The following is a 15,854-nucleotide window of genomic DNA, read 5'->3' as shown; positions in this document are numbered from 1 at the left end:
GGCGAAGGGAGAAGGGCAGGGGCGTCGCAGTCGCCGAACGGAGGACGCAGGAGCAGTGTACGGAGGAGACGGGAGCGGTGGACGGAGAAGGTCTTTCAATCGTCACCGCTAGTCGTTCACGAGTGCAAGACAAAACGAGCGAGGGTTTCCTCCACAACATCTGCACTTCTGGGAGCCTTTCGTGGGGAAAGGCCGCGGAAAGGTGAGGGGTACCCCTTTCTCGTGGGCCTTCAAATGCGATCGTAAGAGTTCTAGGGTTTATTATGTCCGTGGTTTCTCGGCCCAGGGAAAAGTCCCGGGCGTGAAACCAAATGAAGCCTTGTTGTGTTTGATTTTCCTTGTTAGCTAGCTTAGCTTAGTCTTCCCCCTCTTTGCTAGCATAGCTTAGGGGTTTTTTTTTTTTGCGGAGGCTAGCATAGCTTAGTTTTGGTCTCTTCTTTCGTAGCTTTGATTACACTAGCTTCTTCTCTTTTGGTTGTATGCTTAAACTTGGGAAAAATTATAAAAATTATTGTGAGAAGAAATTCTCACAGTTTCGGGTCAAAAAAACGGAGACATGGTTGCAACAGAGATGTACGTATGTATTGGTCTCTCTCACTGAGAGCAGCTTGTATCAGATCAGATTCTGTATATACTAGATAACCAGGTTGCAACAGAGATGTACGTATGTATTGGTCTCTCTCACTGAGAGCAGCTTGTATCAGATCAGATTCTGTATATACTAGATAACCAGTTGCGCCAATGGCGCAAAGGCCAAGAGTAAGCCATGTATTGAAAGAGTGTACATTAATATTATTCGGACACATATTGAAACATATGAGAAAAAATTCCACTTACTATAAGTACAAGCGATGCAATACCCCCATATAATGTTCAAAGACATATCATTATTAACAGAACTGTTAATTAGTCAGACACAAATCCACAGCCGAGAAGCACATTGCACAGGGTTGAAACTTTCAAGCCTTACATTCCCAAGCAATCTTAAGGAGGGCCAACAGAATTGAAATCAGTGATGCAAACTATCAGCAGTTAGTAATATTTATACACACAGCTTCTTTATTGTAGTCATATGATAATGAAATCAGTACTTAAATCAGCACCAAGGATAGCCGATCAGACAAAAAAAATTCTGCATCCCACTGAACAACACTATTATGCAGGACTTATTTTAAAAGGCCCAGTTCTAATTTCTATAAGAGCTTGAAGCTTTGGAGCCAAGGCTACGAACCTTCAAATCCGACCAAACATCTTACCATGCAAACACGGTAAAATGGGAAAGAAAGACTCTAAATGTGACGCACCAAAAGCGGAAGAAAATGTTGAACGGCCTGGGCGTGAGGAGTTGTGCCGGTGACTTGGTGACGCCGAGCAGCGCGTGGATGTGGGCCAGCCTGATGATCCAAAGTAGTCGCTGGAACAAAGTAAATCTTTAAACACCTATGTAAGTAGATTCAAAACAATAAGAAGTCATTTAATTGATGGAATGTAGCATTATGAAAAATATACAGCAAAGTGATTTTGCGTATGCTAGTTGCAGCATCGGCACAGCACATATTTTAGCAAAAAGACCTACTCCCTCCGTTCCAAAATAGATGACTCAACTTTGTACTAAAGTTAGTACAAAGTTGAGTCATCTATTTTGGAACGGAGGGAGTATGTTTGACACATTCTACCACAAAGTGCCTGTCCAAAGGCTTCGGCACTGTGGCTCATGTAGAAAACTGAAAATGGCTCAACTGTAGTAGCATGCATGTCTAACATCTTTTGTCCTTTCATAAAGCAACGAAAGTTCAGAACATACCATCTTAAACCGGTGAGCGACTTGGTTTACATTATCTCCTAGGTGACCTGAGCTACAAATTTATTGTTTCCATAAATTAGGTAAATAATGTTTGTACAATGAATTTTAAATGTAAAAGCAGCCTAGTAGAAATTAAGGCATAATATCATGACGTGTGAAAAAGCTCAATAAACTACATCAACACAAGCAAAATGACAGACAAAATACATGATAATATTTTTTCGCCCATGGATATGTACTTCCAAATAGCTTTATATTAACATCATATGCACGTGCTGAAGGAAAAGTTTAATTAGATCAACCAAGGCAAAAATATATTGTGTAAGATCTCATCTCTTGTAAAAAGAAACTGGCGCAAATAGAAAGCAGAAATCTAAGACCATTTTAACCAGTTAATCGGTAAAAGACAACAATGTAAGATGCCATCAGTTATAAAAAACCTGATCAAGGAGCACATAAATCACTTCCCGCAGGGCGCCCTCCCCTGCCTCCATCCTGAGCACCTCCATCCCGTGAGCACTCAAGCCCTGGATCCATAGTCTCGAGCTCGCCCGAGCTCCGCCATCTCTGCCTCGAGCTCTGAAATCACCGCCACTAATCAGACTCTTACTTGGATACTTAACAAAAAAGAATCAGAAAGGAAATTTATTTACCGAAACAACATAATGAAATATGATATATATCGTTCTTTAGAATGAGAAACTACAAAATAGAAGAGGCATATGTTTATATGGAAGTATTCATATATCCTAGGCCGGGTTTTTACAGAGCAATCACGGGCATGCCGTTATATGTCTATACAAAATGATCTGCGCAAGAAGGCTGCACATATGGAAGTATTCATATATCCTAGGCCGGGTTTTTACAGAGCAATCACGGGCATGCCGTTATACATCTATACAAAATGATCTGCGCGAGAAGGCTGCTGTAAAAGTAGCAAGGATTAAAGTAAAAAATGCATCACAACAATTCATTACTAAACAACGGAATGAAATACGATAGCTATCAATCCTGGTAACAGGAAGCTACGAAATATAAGACGACTACATTTATATTATTATTTTGCGGGTAGAGGATAACATTTATATGGAAACATTCAAATATCCTAGGTCTGTATTTTGACCATGTAATCACGGATATGTCGTTATACCCCCACCTTCTCCTTTTACTCCGCATACAAGTTTGGTCAAACTGAAAATGGAAATGCATTATGTTTGAACACTGAAACCCCTCCTTGCAAAAGAATCAATTAGAGCACCGGTCCTCATTCAATCTGATCTCTGACTGTGAGCTATTTTTGTTCTCTATAATTTAGCTTGGGGTTTCCACTTGTGTAGAACTGTAACAAATAAAGCAGGGCATGTAGCATGGGTGCAGCTCCTGTGCTGGGCACTATTGGCATGCTTTGCACACGTATAACAGGCATGGGCAAAGGTGAGAGGGTCATGGTGTACTGCACGGCCTGGATGTGCACTGTGTGTATGCGTGAGGCTGTAAAGGAGAACAACAATGTGTAGCTTCTCGCTTCAGTCATAAACAGAAAAATACAAAAACGAACTCAACACAAAGCTAGTGCTGGGGGAAAACCATCGAGTACCTTGTGTACATCCTTTCTCTGGTTGATTCTTGCTATCGATTCCTCTACGACGAGCCAAGATCTGAGTCTCATGTGTGTCCACAGGGGGAAAACAGAGGCGAGCGAGACTCCAGGCCTGTCAATCTCCAGATGGCGAACAAGGAAATAAGCAAATGGACAAGTCATTAGAAACAACCTTGCGCAAAATAATTTGAAACATCATTATGCAGTTTACTGTCATTAGAAACAACCTTGCATAATAGCATAATTTAGTTCCAAAGTATGTCCAGAGATACAGGGGTACAGATCTAGTACATTTTAGTTTCAGAGTATGGTCCAGAATCATACTAAATCTACAAAACCAGTAACCTTATCTGAAAGCACCCACACAGTTCATTTGATAGATGCATTCAGCGGTAAAAGAAAAAAGGATGTTAGCAAATTAGAGCTGCACACACACCTCCAAGGCTCCAATAGTGTTTTGGCCTGTGTAGGAAACACGAACCCCCAAACACCTCGAGCTCCTTGCCCAGTGGGGGTGGAGGCAATGGTGGCGCTTCTCATGACGCAGAGGAGGCAACGACGCGGTCGAGCGGTGCCGGCGCCGCCCCGGACTATATCAAGATTGGGCGAGACGAGGCGGCGACCAGGCGAGCAAGCACCATCATAGCGCCGTGGTTGGGGAGCAGCAGCTGTGTGCAGCGCGGGAGTACTGCAGTAGCGCGGAGGCACGGGAGAGAGGGAGAGAAGGGGGGGGGGGGGGGGGGGGGCAAGGAGGCCGTGGCTGCCTCGTTTCCTCTCTGAGATCGAGAGAGAGAGAGAGTACCTGAGAGGAAAAGAATGTTAATGGCGAAGGATATGTATCCTGCGCAGTAAATTGTAAAAAGAAATACCCTGAAGTGAGAATTTTTAGTCGCAGTTTGCAGCTTCCTCATAAGCTTAGGCATCTTCATGCTTTACTATCACCCTGTCAAGCACAGTAATAAGCAACATAAACATATCCTCACTGAAATTGCATCGTTGATCAACATGACAAAACTGATTACTCAGATAACAAAACCAACCTTCAGCTGGCAATTAGCAATCTTGATGTACACAGATGAAGGTCTGTTCCTTGCAAACCAAGTTGGTAACAACACAACAGAATAAGGGGATGAGTGCTTAGACATTAAGCCATTAAACAAACTCGGAATTGCAAATCACCCTGTCAAGCACGGCATTACACCAACCAGCAGGTAGTGCTGCCACCTCCACACAAAGTTACTAATTCATCCTAAAGGAAAAATCACATCATGAGATGGAAAGGATGGAATTAAATCACTAACTCACACACTCTGCACACGGAACGGCCAACGCCGGTGTTGCTTCTCACGTAATGGTCAAAGGCGGAGGCCGGCTCCTCGACCCAGCTCCGGCTTTCGACAATTTGACTAACAGTCTAACACAAAGCATATTATTAACATCCATAATTTGGATTGGGTAATTTAGAACAAGTGATTCAACTTCTATAATTTGACCCTGCTAACACATGATTTATTGGATAATTTGGACTGTTGTGCAAAATTTAAGAGCGGAACTAATTGTTCAATTTCTAATTTTTTACTTGGCATATCTTCTGAGTAAGGTGAGCTCATTCTCTAAAGCAAATACAACAGTTTTCAGGAAAATGCTTAGGAACAGTAGCGGCAAGTTGAAGATCAAGTTGGACAGAGTAAGCTCTAAATGGCATCTCCCTTTTTCTAAAAGGCAAAAGATTAAGTAAAATCTGTCTTTTGGATAGAGCAAATATATAGCTTCAGAAATAAGAACAAAGCCATGAACAGAGCATCGAGGAATCAGTATAAGAACAAAGCAAATATTATACTGAAGGTTGAGTAAAATCTGTCTTTTGGATAAAATAAGAACAAAGCCATGAACAGAGCATTGAGGAATCAGTATAACAATTTTGAAACACAAAAATTTCGAAATCTTGCAAAATCACAACAAAAATTTATGTAGTTATGAACAATTGGAAATACATTATAATAAAGGTTGATTAAAATCTGTCTATTGGATTGAGCAAATATGTAGCTACAGAAATTTTGCAAAATCAACACAAAACAAGAATCTCATTTAATGAAAACAAATCTGTCATTACCTATGATCAGAATTAGGTATTGCGAAAATAAATCACTCTACTCGCTAGAGATCAGATAAGGAAAAGAAAACTAATGAGCGACAACTTCTAAGATATTGATCAGTTAAGGAAAAAATTGTTGATGACATTATTAACCTATCACTTTGTAGAAAAGCATGAGAAACTAACAGAAACTACCACATATACTTGCAAGTGCGCCACTAAGAAAAGCAATCAGGCATGTTTTCTGGGACTCTGTCCCTGCTATTTAAAAGAACTGCACTAACAGAACAAGGCTAAGGAGGAGCAAAATAAGGACAATATCGGTAGTCATGCAAGTGGGTAGACATATGTACTGCCATAACTTGAAAATCACGAGCTTCATCAAGAAACACATGCAAAGACGAAAAAGAGTTTCAACAAGAAACACATGTAAAGACGAAAAAGACGAAAAAAGTTTTTTTCAGCTAGCAGAAGATTACCAGTTCATCTTACCCAAGCACACTGCCATAACTTGAATGTAGCTTGTACATATTATACGTATTCACTGTTTTATTGAGATAGTATATCAACACTATAATGCTGAAAATGCAAGCAGATAAACAAAACTGCACTACAATCACCCATACACGCCACTAAATTTTATATGAGCACCTAGAACTATTTTATGGTGATAAAACAATGGAAGCACGTTGGCAACACAATTGTAAAATAAACTATATTCAAGGAAATCTGCACTTGCCCGGTTTGATAGCAAAGCATTTTCTACCTGTTCTGAGAATACCACAGTTTTTTAGACTACCATGCTGAAAAAGAGCCCACGTGCATATTCATGTGCCTCTCGACACACATCTCCTGCCATGTATTGTGTGAACAAATAAATAATCTGTATACTGAAAAAATTAATATAATGAACTTGAAGAAAACAACTATATCATTCTGACCAACTTTGTTCAAACACGACCAGACTCCAGACCACATTTTTTATGTCATTAGTTCTAAAAGGAGAGATAGAAGAGTGCTGGAGGTACAAATAAGAATCATTTCATATTACAAATAGAAAATGTGAGAAGGACTGCTGGAGGTACAAATAAGAATCATTTCATATTACAAATAGAACATACCTTTGCATTAGTAGTTGTCGATTAACAATACATTTAGACATCCAATAGATCCAAAGTGCACACATAATTACAGTATAATTGTAGACCACAGGGTATCCGTTGCCAAGTTATTTATTGTTCCATGGCCTGTAAAAATGAAGAGTAGTGTAGTGTCACACTATTGGTACAGGAAAATTGCTGCAACTACGAAAAGAAAAACTGATTTTTTTTTTGTTTATGCACAGTATAGTGCTTGGCCATCAATATTATTGCAGTAAATGTCAGAAATCATATAAACACATATATCAGGAAGTTATTCTAATAATCTAGTAACATAATATAATAACTAATATATTAACAACACTATTGCTTGAAGGGTCCAATCAGAAGCTCCTACTTATTTTAGTCTGCCAAGCAATCCGTGTGTGCTGCAATCTTCAAGCAAAATTTACTTTTTGCATAGATCACAATAATAAAGGCAACAAGCGGTAGATTCATGAATTTGTTGCTGCTACCCAGATAGAAAATTGAAGGCAGCCTACCTCATCTTCCCAAGTTGATTGTGAGACTTACTTTATTCCAGAACGTGATGTCCATGTGCCACCAAAATGTCTCCCACGGATGCCATTGACACCACTACTTGCTAGTTATTCCAGAGTTGATAGTGAGAACATTCCACATCTGCAGCCATAACAAAAAATCAATTGAATGGAGTCCTTATAACGGGGAAACATAACTTGAAGGCAGCAATCCTTGATATCCATCAGTTCTGACACAACAATAGCAAATAGGAGAAGTTAAGAAAGATCTAAAACCAGGTGTGCTGCTCCAATGAATCTGTGTGTAACAAGAAAGAGAGGTCGGGGAAGAGAGAGAGAGGGCACAAAGGGGAAAGGGGGAGTACATGCGTGTCAAGGGTAGCCTGGCCTCCCTCCCGCTCCAGATCAGGAACCTGGGAGAAGGTGAGGAGAGGTGGCGACGAGGTGCGCGCCAGCTAGCGTGGCTGGGCTGCTGCTCCCCTTCTCTTGTCGAGGCCGGACTGAGGACGCGCTGCGGCTGCTGCTCCTCTCCTCTTGCTGACGCGGTCGGTCCGTGGTGGACGCGGGCGAAGAGGAGGAGGCCCCGCCGCCGCCGGGCTTGTCCACCGCCATGGATTTCTCTCCGATGCGGCAGGGGTTTGGGGCGGCGATGTGGCGACAGCAGGAGCGGAGGCGGCAGCGGCGACAGGAGGAGTAGGCGGGGAAGGGAAGAGGCAGGAGGGGGAGGAGAGTGCGGGAGCGGGCGACGGCTAGGGTTCGTCAACTGAGCGACTGAGTTTTATACATCTAGACGTGAAATTATTAAAATGCCCCCGGCGGGGCACCGAATTAACAGGTGGTGGCATAGCGATTTAAAGGCGGCGTGGAGGCAACGGTTGTGACTACGAGTTTAGAAGGGTTTATACGAGTTTAGAAGGGTTTATATGTTCAATATCAGGTGGATCATAAACAAACATTCTTCGACAGCAGCCAACTTGTTGAGCACAAATAAAGAAAAAAACTTACGCGCTTACTCAAATTGCTCCCCCGCGTCCTGGGACGGCACGAAGCCGGCCAGCCGAGGGATTCATCCGCATGCACTCCCTGTAAATTGCTACTACTCTAAGTAAGGGGCCTTTATCACATGTCGCAAAAGGAAGACATGAAAGAGTGGCGAACGGCACGTGATTGATGAGACGATGACATGACCGAATGCTACTGGTACTAGTGTGACAATGCTTGGCACATCCTTTTTGCATGATTGAGGTAAACTCAGGTTTCAAACAGCCTCAAAATTTGGCGGATAAGTGTGCCCATAACGCATGAAATCGTGTGACACATCATTAAGCTTGGCAAGGGAGTAGACGCCAGCCTAACAAACCGAAAGGCTGTATTAACTCAAACTCTGGTATGTGGTGACAGCAAACGAAATCGACCCCGCGCAACACCAATGCTGCTATAATACCTCATGCGCCAGATTGTGCTAACTAGGTTTTTTTTCTTTCCAAAAGTTCGCCTACACGTACTATATTCTTATAGAAGGCAGAAACAAGTTATGAAAGACTACCCTTATTGTGAATAACAAACATAGTACAGACTCAACACTAGGGCATGCCTGGAGACAAGCCACCACAACACATGGGTCTACCCTAAGCCGAAAGACAAAGTCGTGTCTCGACCAACAGCGTCCTCCGAAGACAACACATCGTCAAGTAGGTGGCAAGATTGGTTGGTCTAGAGGAAGGCATCGTCTTGGATGCATCAGCTACGACCTATATAGTATCGTTGAAGATCAACCTGGGACAACAACGAGCACAGAAAAGGAGCCCCACACATGACCTTCAAGCCATGTCTCCGTACACGATGCTCCCAACAAAGGAACGACATCGAGGATGCCGCCATTACCGATTCAGAAAACTGAACCTAGGCTTTCACCCGGAGATACACAAGCAAACTCAAATGCGAGGGGAGGGGGCAGATGCCGACACACCTCGATGACGCCTCCAAAGAGGGGAACAAAACCCACGGGTTTAGTCCCTGCCGACACCGATTGAAGGCGGGAAGGACTTTCATTTGTAACACCGCACACCTCCACCCCCGCCCATCGGATTGGGGCAACACCGTCCAAGTTGGATCACTTTGCCATCGCCGCAACACCTCGACATCATAGCTGAAACGGCACGGTCCACCAACTACCCGCGTGAACGAGAGCACGCAACACATCTTCCAACTCCCACGCGACCGAGAACCTGCAGCCCCGAGCCATCTTCCTCCAGTCGCACAGGCAGGGTCGCGCCACACTACAGTATTTGCACAAACTCTAGGTGGAGGACCGCACCATGGTCGCGGCCCCATGACCCAAATGGAGCAAAGTGGCATGGAGCAAGGAATAAATAGAGTTAACTTTTTTGTATTTCGAGGCCGGGAAGAAAAGAAAAGGAGTTATAGGGTTTTGAGAGCAGAAGGCGACCCGGAGGCGGCGGCACTTCCCCTCGGCCTGTTGGTGCCACTGTGGGTCCCCCTACCCTCCGCCGGTCACTACGGCGTGGAAGAATGGGAACATTAGGTATGTGTCTGGTTTGTGTCATGTAGGGGCTTTTTAGTTCTTTGTCGCTAGTGAAGTTAGGGCAGCGCCGGTGACGAGAATAATGTTTCATTGGCTTTCCTGTGTTGTTGGCCTTCCTTGGAGGAGCGTTGACGGGTCGAAGGATGATGTTCATCGCTGGGCATTCAGTCTTGCATGAGTAGGTTAGAAGAAAAGGGCTTAATTAGGGTTTTGTGAAGTACGTTGTTTTCAATAAAGAGTGTTTTTGTTAACTCAAAATAGAGCATCAAGCATTTAAGGGGATACAATACATAGTAAGCAACACTCAACCTCTGCATAATTAGGATGCATAGATCTAAACACTAATAGTCTGATAAAAGATAAATAAAAGGACTGACATATTGATAACAGTGGAGTCATATAGAACCAACACAAAGCAGTGCACTGTATCTGTATGGTTTGATGCACATGGCTTTGGTGAATGTGAATATTTTAGAAAGGGGAGCTTTAGTAGTACTGCTGGAGTAGCAGATATTCGAGAGGGTCTAAAGCATTAACAATATTCCTAGCAAGATAGAGTATTACCCAGTGTCAGAATGTCCAAGCTGAACTTTGCTGAGCCTGACGTCCGCGACACAAAGCTTCCGGGTGTCTCCCATTTCCCTCTTTATGGCTGAAAGGAATCCAATCGCCGAGGGCAGCAAAGAAAGCCGCTTTATCATGACCCCACGAGGCCACGATCGTCTCGCACCCGCGGTCGCCGTCACAGTGCCAGCCACTGCCTGGCCTCGGCAGGCAGGCATTTCATTTGCCCGGAGAATGGCTACAAATATCCCCCCAAAACCGAGAGACCGTAGCATTTCCCTCCTCGTGCACCAAGGATCACCAGCAAGGTCAAGAAACCAAACGAGGTTCCGTGGTGTTCTCGGCGGAGCTCTTTGGCTTCCGTTGGTAAGCGCCCGATGATCCTCGTCTTCTCTTCTCTTCAGGCAAGCAAATCGATTAGCTCGTTGGACAACTGAATGATGCCGCGTTCCGTTCCTCTTTTGCTGTCGCAGGTGAGCTGCGCCGCCACTTCGTCCTGCTGAGCATTTCGTCGAGCAGCTGGTCGGCGGCCACGGGCAGAGCAGGAACATTTCCATCGCCTGCGTTCCTCTCCTGCTTCTTCTCCTGGTTCCTCGGTGCGATCTCGGCCTCTAAATTCCTTCTTTTGGGTGGAAACAGATGTCGTCTAGATCGAGAACACAGTATCCGTGTTAGCTTCTGGTTCTGGAGGTCAAGAAGCCACTTGTGCTTTCTTGCTTTGTGGTTTGTGCAGATGGGCTGCACTGCTGCTCACCTTGCTGCCCTGCTGCTCTGTGTCTCCATTATTGCCGGCGGTGCCATAGCTGGCAGACAGAATGGCACCAATGGCGTGTCGAGGCCGGCTGAGGTGCGCATCGGTGCGCTCTTCACATTTGATTCGGTCATCGGGAGGGCAGTGAAGCCGGCTATCGAGCTCGCTGTTGCGGATGTCAATGCTGATCCAACCCTACTCCCCGGGACAAAACTGAGTCTTCTTATGCAGGACACCAATTGCAGTTGCTTTGTTGGAACCATTGAAGGTTCATACATCTTTCTCTTTCATCAGTTTTTCATTTCCAAATCTGTCTTGATTCTATATCCGCAAGTTAGTTTAGTATCAAATCAAAGAATAATGATATGCAAGTTAGTTTTTTTTTCTCCTGCTAGTAACTAGACATAAGATAGAAGTTGGTGAATATTACCTGACATATTTTTCCCCAAGCACGCACCAAAGCGTACGTCATTCTGTATTAGAATAAACCGCCAAGAAGGTGCAAAGTACATGTCACAAGCCTTGCTGCGACCAAAACTGAAACAAAACTTATGTAGAGAAGCAAGCAAAATAAAGCCAAAGCCAGACCCAAACAAAACTGCTAGATATGCAAGTTAGGTTTCTAGCTACGCTTAATAACTAGACATGAGTAGCAATTGGTGAAGATATTTGAACCTTATCGTATTTAAATTAGCAATTTGCCATTTTAATCTGCTTGCTTGAGGTTTCTTTCCTTGCACGTGCTGTATTTCTTTTGTACTCCCTCAGTAAAGATCTAAACGCTCTTATATTTCTTTACGGAGGGAGTACTTCTTTTTAACTCAATCTTGGTAGCCAACACCATAATCAAATTCAGATACAGAGGAAATTTGGATTGGAAAGTTGCAAAGCTATATAAGGTAGTTCCATGATATCACGGCAACTGTGCAAATTTGAGTCCTAAGCAGATCATCTTTTCTAATTGTAACTTTCCTTAGTTTTCTTTTACTTATTAAATTATAAGTGAACATATGATTTATTAATCTCCCATTCAAATCTTGGAAGAGTTTGATAAACTAATGCTACCTGTGCAGCATTGCAGCTTCTGGCCAAGGATGTCATCGCTGTATTAGGTCCACAATCATCCGCAATTGCTCACATCATTTCTCATGCTGCTAACAAACTCCAAGTCCCACTTATCTCTTTCGCAGCCTCCGATCCTACCCTTTCTTCCCTTGAATACCCTTACTTTGTGAGGGCTACACAAAGTGATTACTACCAAATGTCTGCTGTGGCTAGTATCATCAGTCAGTATCAATGGAGAGAAGTCATCGCCATCTATGTTGATGATGACTATGGCAGAGGCGGCATCACGGCATTAGGTGATGCCCTTGCAAAAAATATGGCCAAGATAGCCTACAAAGCAAAACTGCCACCTCATGCTGGAAGGACTGCAATCCAGGATGTCTTGATGCAAGTGAATGAAATGGAGTCCCGTGTCTATGTTGTCCATGTGAACCCTGACTCTGGGATGACAGTTTTCTCCGCCGCAAAATCTTTAGGGATGATGAATAGCGGCTATGTATGGATAGCAACAGACTGGCTTTCTGCAGTGATAGATTCACCTGCGCATGTTGATTCTGATGCGACAGAACATACGCAGGGGGTTATTACTCTCCGGCAACATGTTGCTGACTCTGGCATTCAGCAGTCCTTGCTGCCCAAACTGAACAATCTGACTAGGAAAGGAACCCGTTCGAGCTTCAGTTCTTACACTGCACATGCTTATGACTCCGTATGGTTAGTTGCTCATGCAGTTGAGCAGTTTCTGAGTGCAGGGAATGCAGTATCCTTTTCTGCAAACCAAAATTTGCAAGCTATAAAAGGAAGTAGCCTTCAGTTAGATTCTCTCAGAATTCTCAACAATGGAGATAAATTACTGGAGAAAGTGTTGCAGGCAAATTTCACAGGGGTTTCAGGCCAAGTACAATTTACTTTGGACGGGAATTTGATCCATCCAGCTTATGACATCCTGAATATCGGTGGTACTGGTTTCAGAACCATTGGGCATTGGTCAAACTTTTCTGGTCTCTCAGTTGCTGCTCCAGAAGACTTGCATTCAGTATCACTGGACTCTACAACCAATGATATGCAGCTCCATGATGTTATCTGGCCTGGTCAGACTGCTGAGAAACCCCGTGGTTGGGTGTTTCCGTACCATGGGAAGCTTTTAAGGATCGGTGTTCCTCTGCGTACAAGCTACAATGAGTTCGTGATGCAAGACGATGGGCCTGATGGGGTAAAGGGGTTTTCAGTTGATGTTTTCAAATCTGCGATAAGCTTGTTGCCTTACCCTGTGGGATGCAGTTTTGTTTTATTTGGAGATGGTTTGAAAAATCCGAGCTACAGTGACCTTGTACAAAAGGTGTCCGAAAATGTGAGTAACATCTCCATATCATTGAGTCTGAAAAACTATTGTACCATCTTTATTATACTGGATTTTATTAATTTTGTTCTTCTCTTTTGGTACCACTCAGTACTTTGATGCTGCCATAGGGGACATCTCTATTGTGACAAATAGAACAAGACTTGTTGATTTTACTCAGCCATATACAGAATCAGGTCTCATTATTGTAGCTCCAGCAAGGGAGATTGGATCAAACGCTTGGGCTTTTCTGAAACCATTCACCTTTCAGATGTGGTGTGTTCTAGGTTTGCTCTTCCTCTTTGTGGGTACAGTTGTTTGGATCCTTGAACACCGCACTAATACTGAGTTCCGCGGAACCCCAAGGCAACAAATTATGACAGTATGCTGGTTAGTATATGTATTGCATAACATTTCTGTTTTTGAAAGTGTGCAAGTTTTTTTGTTATCTGATATATGATGTCTGCTCTGCACCTTTCAGGTTTAGCTTTTCAACCATGTTTTTCGCACACAGTAAGTTCTGAAATCAAACTTGTCAAGATATTAAAGACTCTTTTGGTTCACTCTTATATCCACTTTTTTTGTTGGTTTACACAGGAGAGAACACTTCTAGCGCACTTGGCAGATTTGTGCTCCTTGTGTGGCTCTTTGTTGTGCTCATTATTAACTCAAGCTACACGGCAAGCTTGACATCACTTCTCACAGTTCAGGAGTTAACATCGGGGATAAAAGGTCTTGACAGTTTGATCTCTAGTTCAAGCGCAATTGGTTATCAAGTTGGATCGTTTGCCAGAAATTATCTTGTGGAGGAGCTCAATATCGCGGATTCCCGTCTGGTGCCACTAAACAGCCCATCTGATTACGCAAGAGCACTAGAGCTAGGGTCTGGAAATGGTGGTGTTGCTGCAATAATCGATGAGCTGCCATACGTTGAGATCTTCTTGTCAAAGTACTGTAAATTCAAGACGGTCGGTCAGGTTTTCACAAAAGGTGGATGGGGATTTGTAAGTTAATTAATTATGATCTGATAACTCTTCCAATTCAAAAAAAGAAGGATCAAATAACTGGCTTTTATTCTCCTAAATATCTTACTATTGTACTATTTTCTGCTGCAGGCATTTCCAAGAGACTCTCCTCTTGCCGAGGACTTGTCGACAGCAATCCTTACACTATCAGAGAACGGCGACCTCCAAAGGATCCATGATGAATGGTTAAGCGGGAAGAAAGGATGTGAGTCAGATGATAGTGAGCTCGGTTCAAACTCCTTGAACCTGTCAAGCTTCTGGGGCCTGTTTGTGGTGTGTGGCCTTGCATGTGCCATTGCTCTCCTGATTTTCTTCTGGCGAATATTGTTTCAGTACAGCAAGTATAATAACCAGGTTGAGGTTGAAGCGGCGATTGTGAACCGGCCAGCGAGGCTAACCAGCATCAAATCGCTAATCTCTTTTGTTGACAAGAGGGAGGAGGAGGTGAAGAATGCTCTCAAGAAAAAGCCTAATGGCTCTCAGCAGGCAAGAATCGGCACTACAGAAGAAGCATCTACATTGCCGCTGTAAGACTTACGTACATCGCTGCTGCATGACTAACATAGTCAGAAAGAACAACGCGCGGCCCTCCTGCAGTTGAAGTGGCAGATTCCGAAACCACGGGTGGCGATGGACCGACGACGCTGTTTTCTTGTGTTCCGTTTGCTCTGGCTGTGGAAACCTTGCAGCGTCCAGAGCAGCTGAAGTAGAGTATTTTCACTGAAACATGTTGCCAACTTGTTGATGGGAGAAGTAGCAGCATTCGGTTGTGGTATGTAAATCTGAAGTAAGCTCTCCAGATTGTAGCTACAAATTTTTTCTGTCAGAGTGCGCTTTTCTTTTTGAAATTAGAAGTAACCTCTTGTGTTCCAAGTTGTTGTAGCTACAATCAATCTGAAGCATGTTCTGAATAAGCCGAGGAGTCTGAATCCTTGTTTGGTGTGGTGTGTGCCTGGTACTCTAGTTGCGCATTTCCTTTCGCTACTGAGCTGTGCTGTGATGAAAGAGTAACATATGCATCTCTACTCTTTCGCTTAACTCCGAAATCTTTTACATCCCAGCAGACTCGAATCCTCATCGAGCTTAATTAACATTCTCCTCTGTAACTGCAGAATTGGCATCTCAAAAAGAGCAATTTTAACATTGCTCAAAAAGAAATCTCTCTCAGATTACAACAGTGGACCTGTCCGGCTCTCCCTTGCTTGCTGCAAGGCAATGAAGGAATGGAATTGTACTTGCTGATTCTCCATGCGACTGACTGAGAAACTAATCCGGACTTAACTTGGATTACGATAGGAAGGTAGCATGGCCGCGTCTCCCGGGATATCTTTTAGCTTATTTGATTCATTGATGGTCCCAGTTAATTAAGTTTGATTGCCCAGGATACCCTAATCTGCTCCTGACTGCAACCAAATTCAGGTGACGTT

At 43.5% G+C, this 15,854-nt stretch overlaps 1 protein-coding gene and 1 long non-coding RNA gene across 13 annotated transcripts; one reads left to right on the top strand and one right to left on the bottom strand.

Annotated features, from left to right (window-relative positions):
- Positions 1-1,003: 1,003 nt before the first annotated feature.
- LOC125536821 (uncharacterized) lies at positions 1,004-7,907 on the bottom strand. Of its 10 annotated transcripts, none has more exons than XR_015616138.1 (10): positions 7,504-7,907; positions 7,173-7,280; positions 6,621-6,746; positions 4,445-6,351; positions 4,274-4,347; positions 3,841-4,206; positions 3,402-3,524; positions 2,245-2,383; positions 1,805-1,856; positions 1,004-1,440 (listed from the first exon to the last, which is right to left on the bottom strand). It is a non-coding gene; the product is annotated as an uncharacterized LOC125536821 (long non-coding RNA). The 10 variants fall into 10 exon arrangements; XR_015616136.1 differs by having other exon boundaries at positions 1,004-1,414; XR_015616139.1 differs by having other exon boundaries at positions 1,805-1,851.
- A 2,443-nt stretch (positions 7,908-10,350) lies between these two features.
- LOC125536820 (glutamate receptor 3.5) lies at positions 10,351-15,370 on the top strand. 3 transcript variants are annotated; one of them, XM_048700096.2, is made up of 8 exons: positions 10,353-10,613; positions 10,721-10,843; positions 10,981-11,266; positions 12,072-13,414; positions 13,515-13,792; positions 13,884-13,915; positions 14,000-14,406; positions 14,518-15,370. In XM_048700096.2, the coding sequence occupies exons 3-8, from the start codon at positions 10,981-10,983 to the stop codon at positions 14,956-14,958; spliced, it is 2,787 nt and encodes a 928-aa protein (XP_048556053.1). In that variant the 5' UTR covers positions 10,353-10,613; positions 10,721-10,843; the 3' UTR covers positions 14,959-15,370. The 3 variants fall into 3 exon arrangements, with proteins under 3 accessions (XP_048556055.1, XP_048556053.1, XP_048556052.1); XM_048700098.2 differs by having other exon boundaries at positions 10,351-10,613; positions 10,721-11,266; positions 14,000-14,392; positions 14,518-14,865; XM_048700095.2 differs by having other exon boundaries at positions 10,721-11,266.
- Positions 15,371-15,854: the final 484 nt, after the last annotated feature.

The sequence above is a fragment of the Triticum urartu genome, chromosome 2A (assembly GCF_056163025.1).
Source record: "Triticum urartu cultivar PI428250 chromosome 2A, HENAU_Tu73, whole genome shotgun sequence".
In the NCBI taxonomy this organism is placed as follows: Eukaryota; Viridiplantae; Streptophyta; class Magnoliopsida; order Poales; family Poaceae; genus Triticum; species Triticum urartu.
Note: the sequence above shows the minus strand (reverse complement) of the source record. Positions and strands in the feature narration are given on the sequence as shown.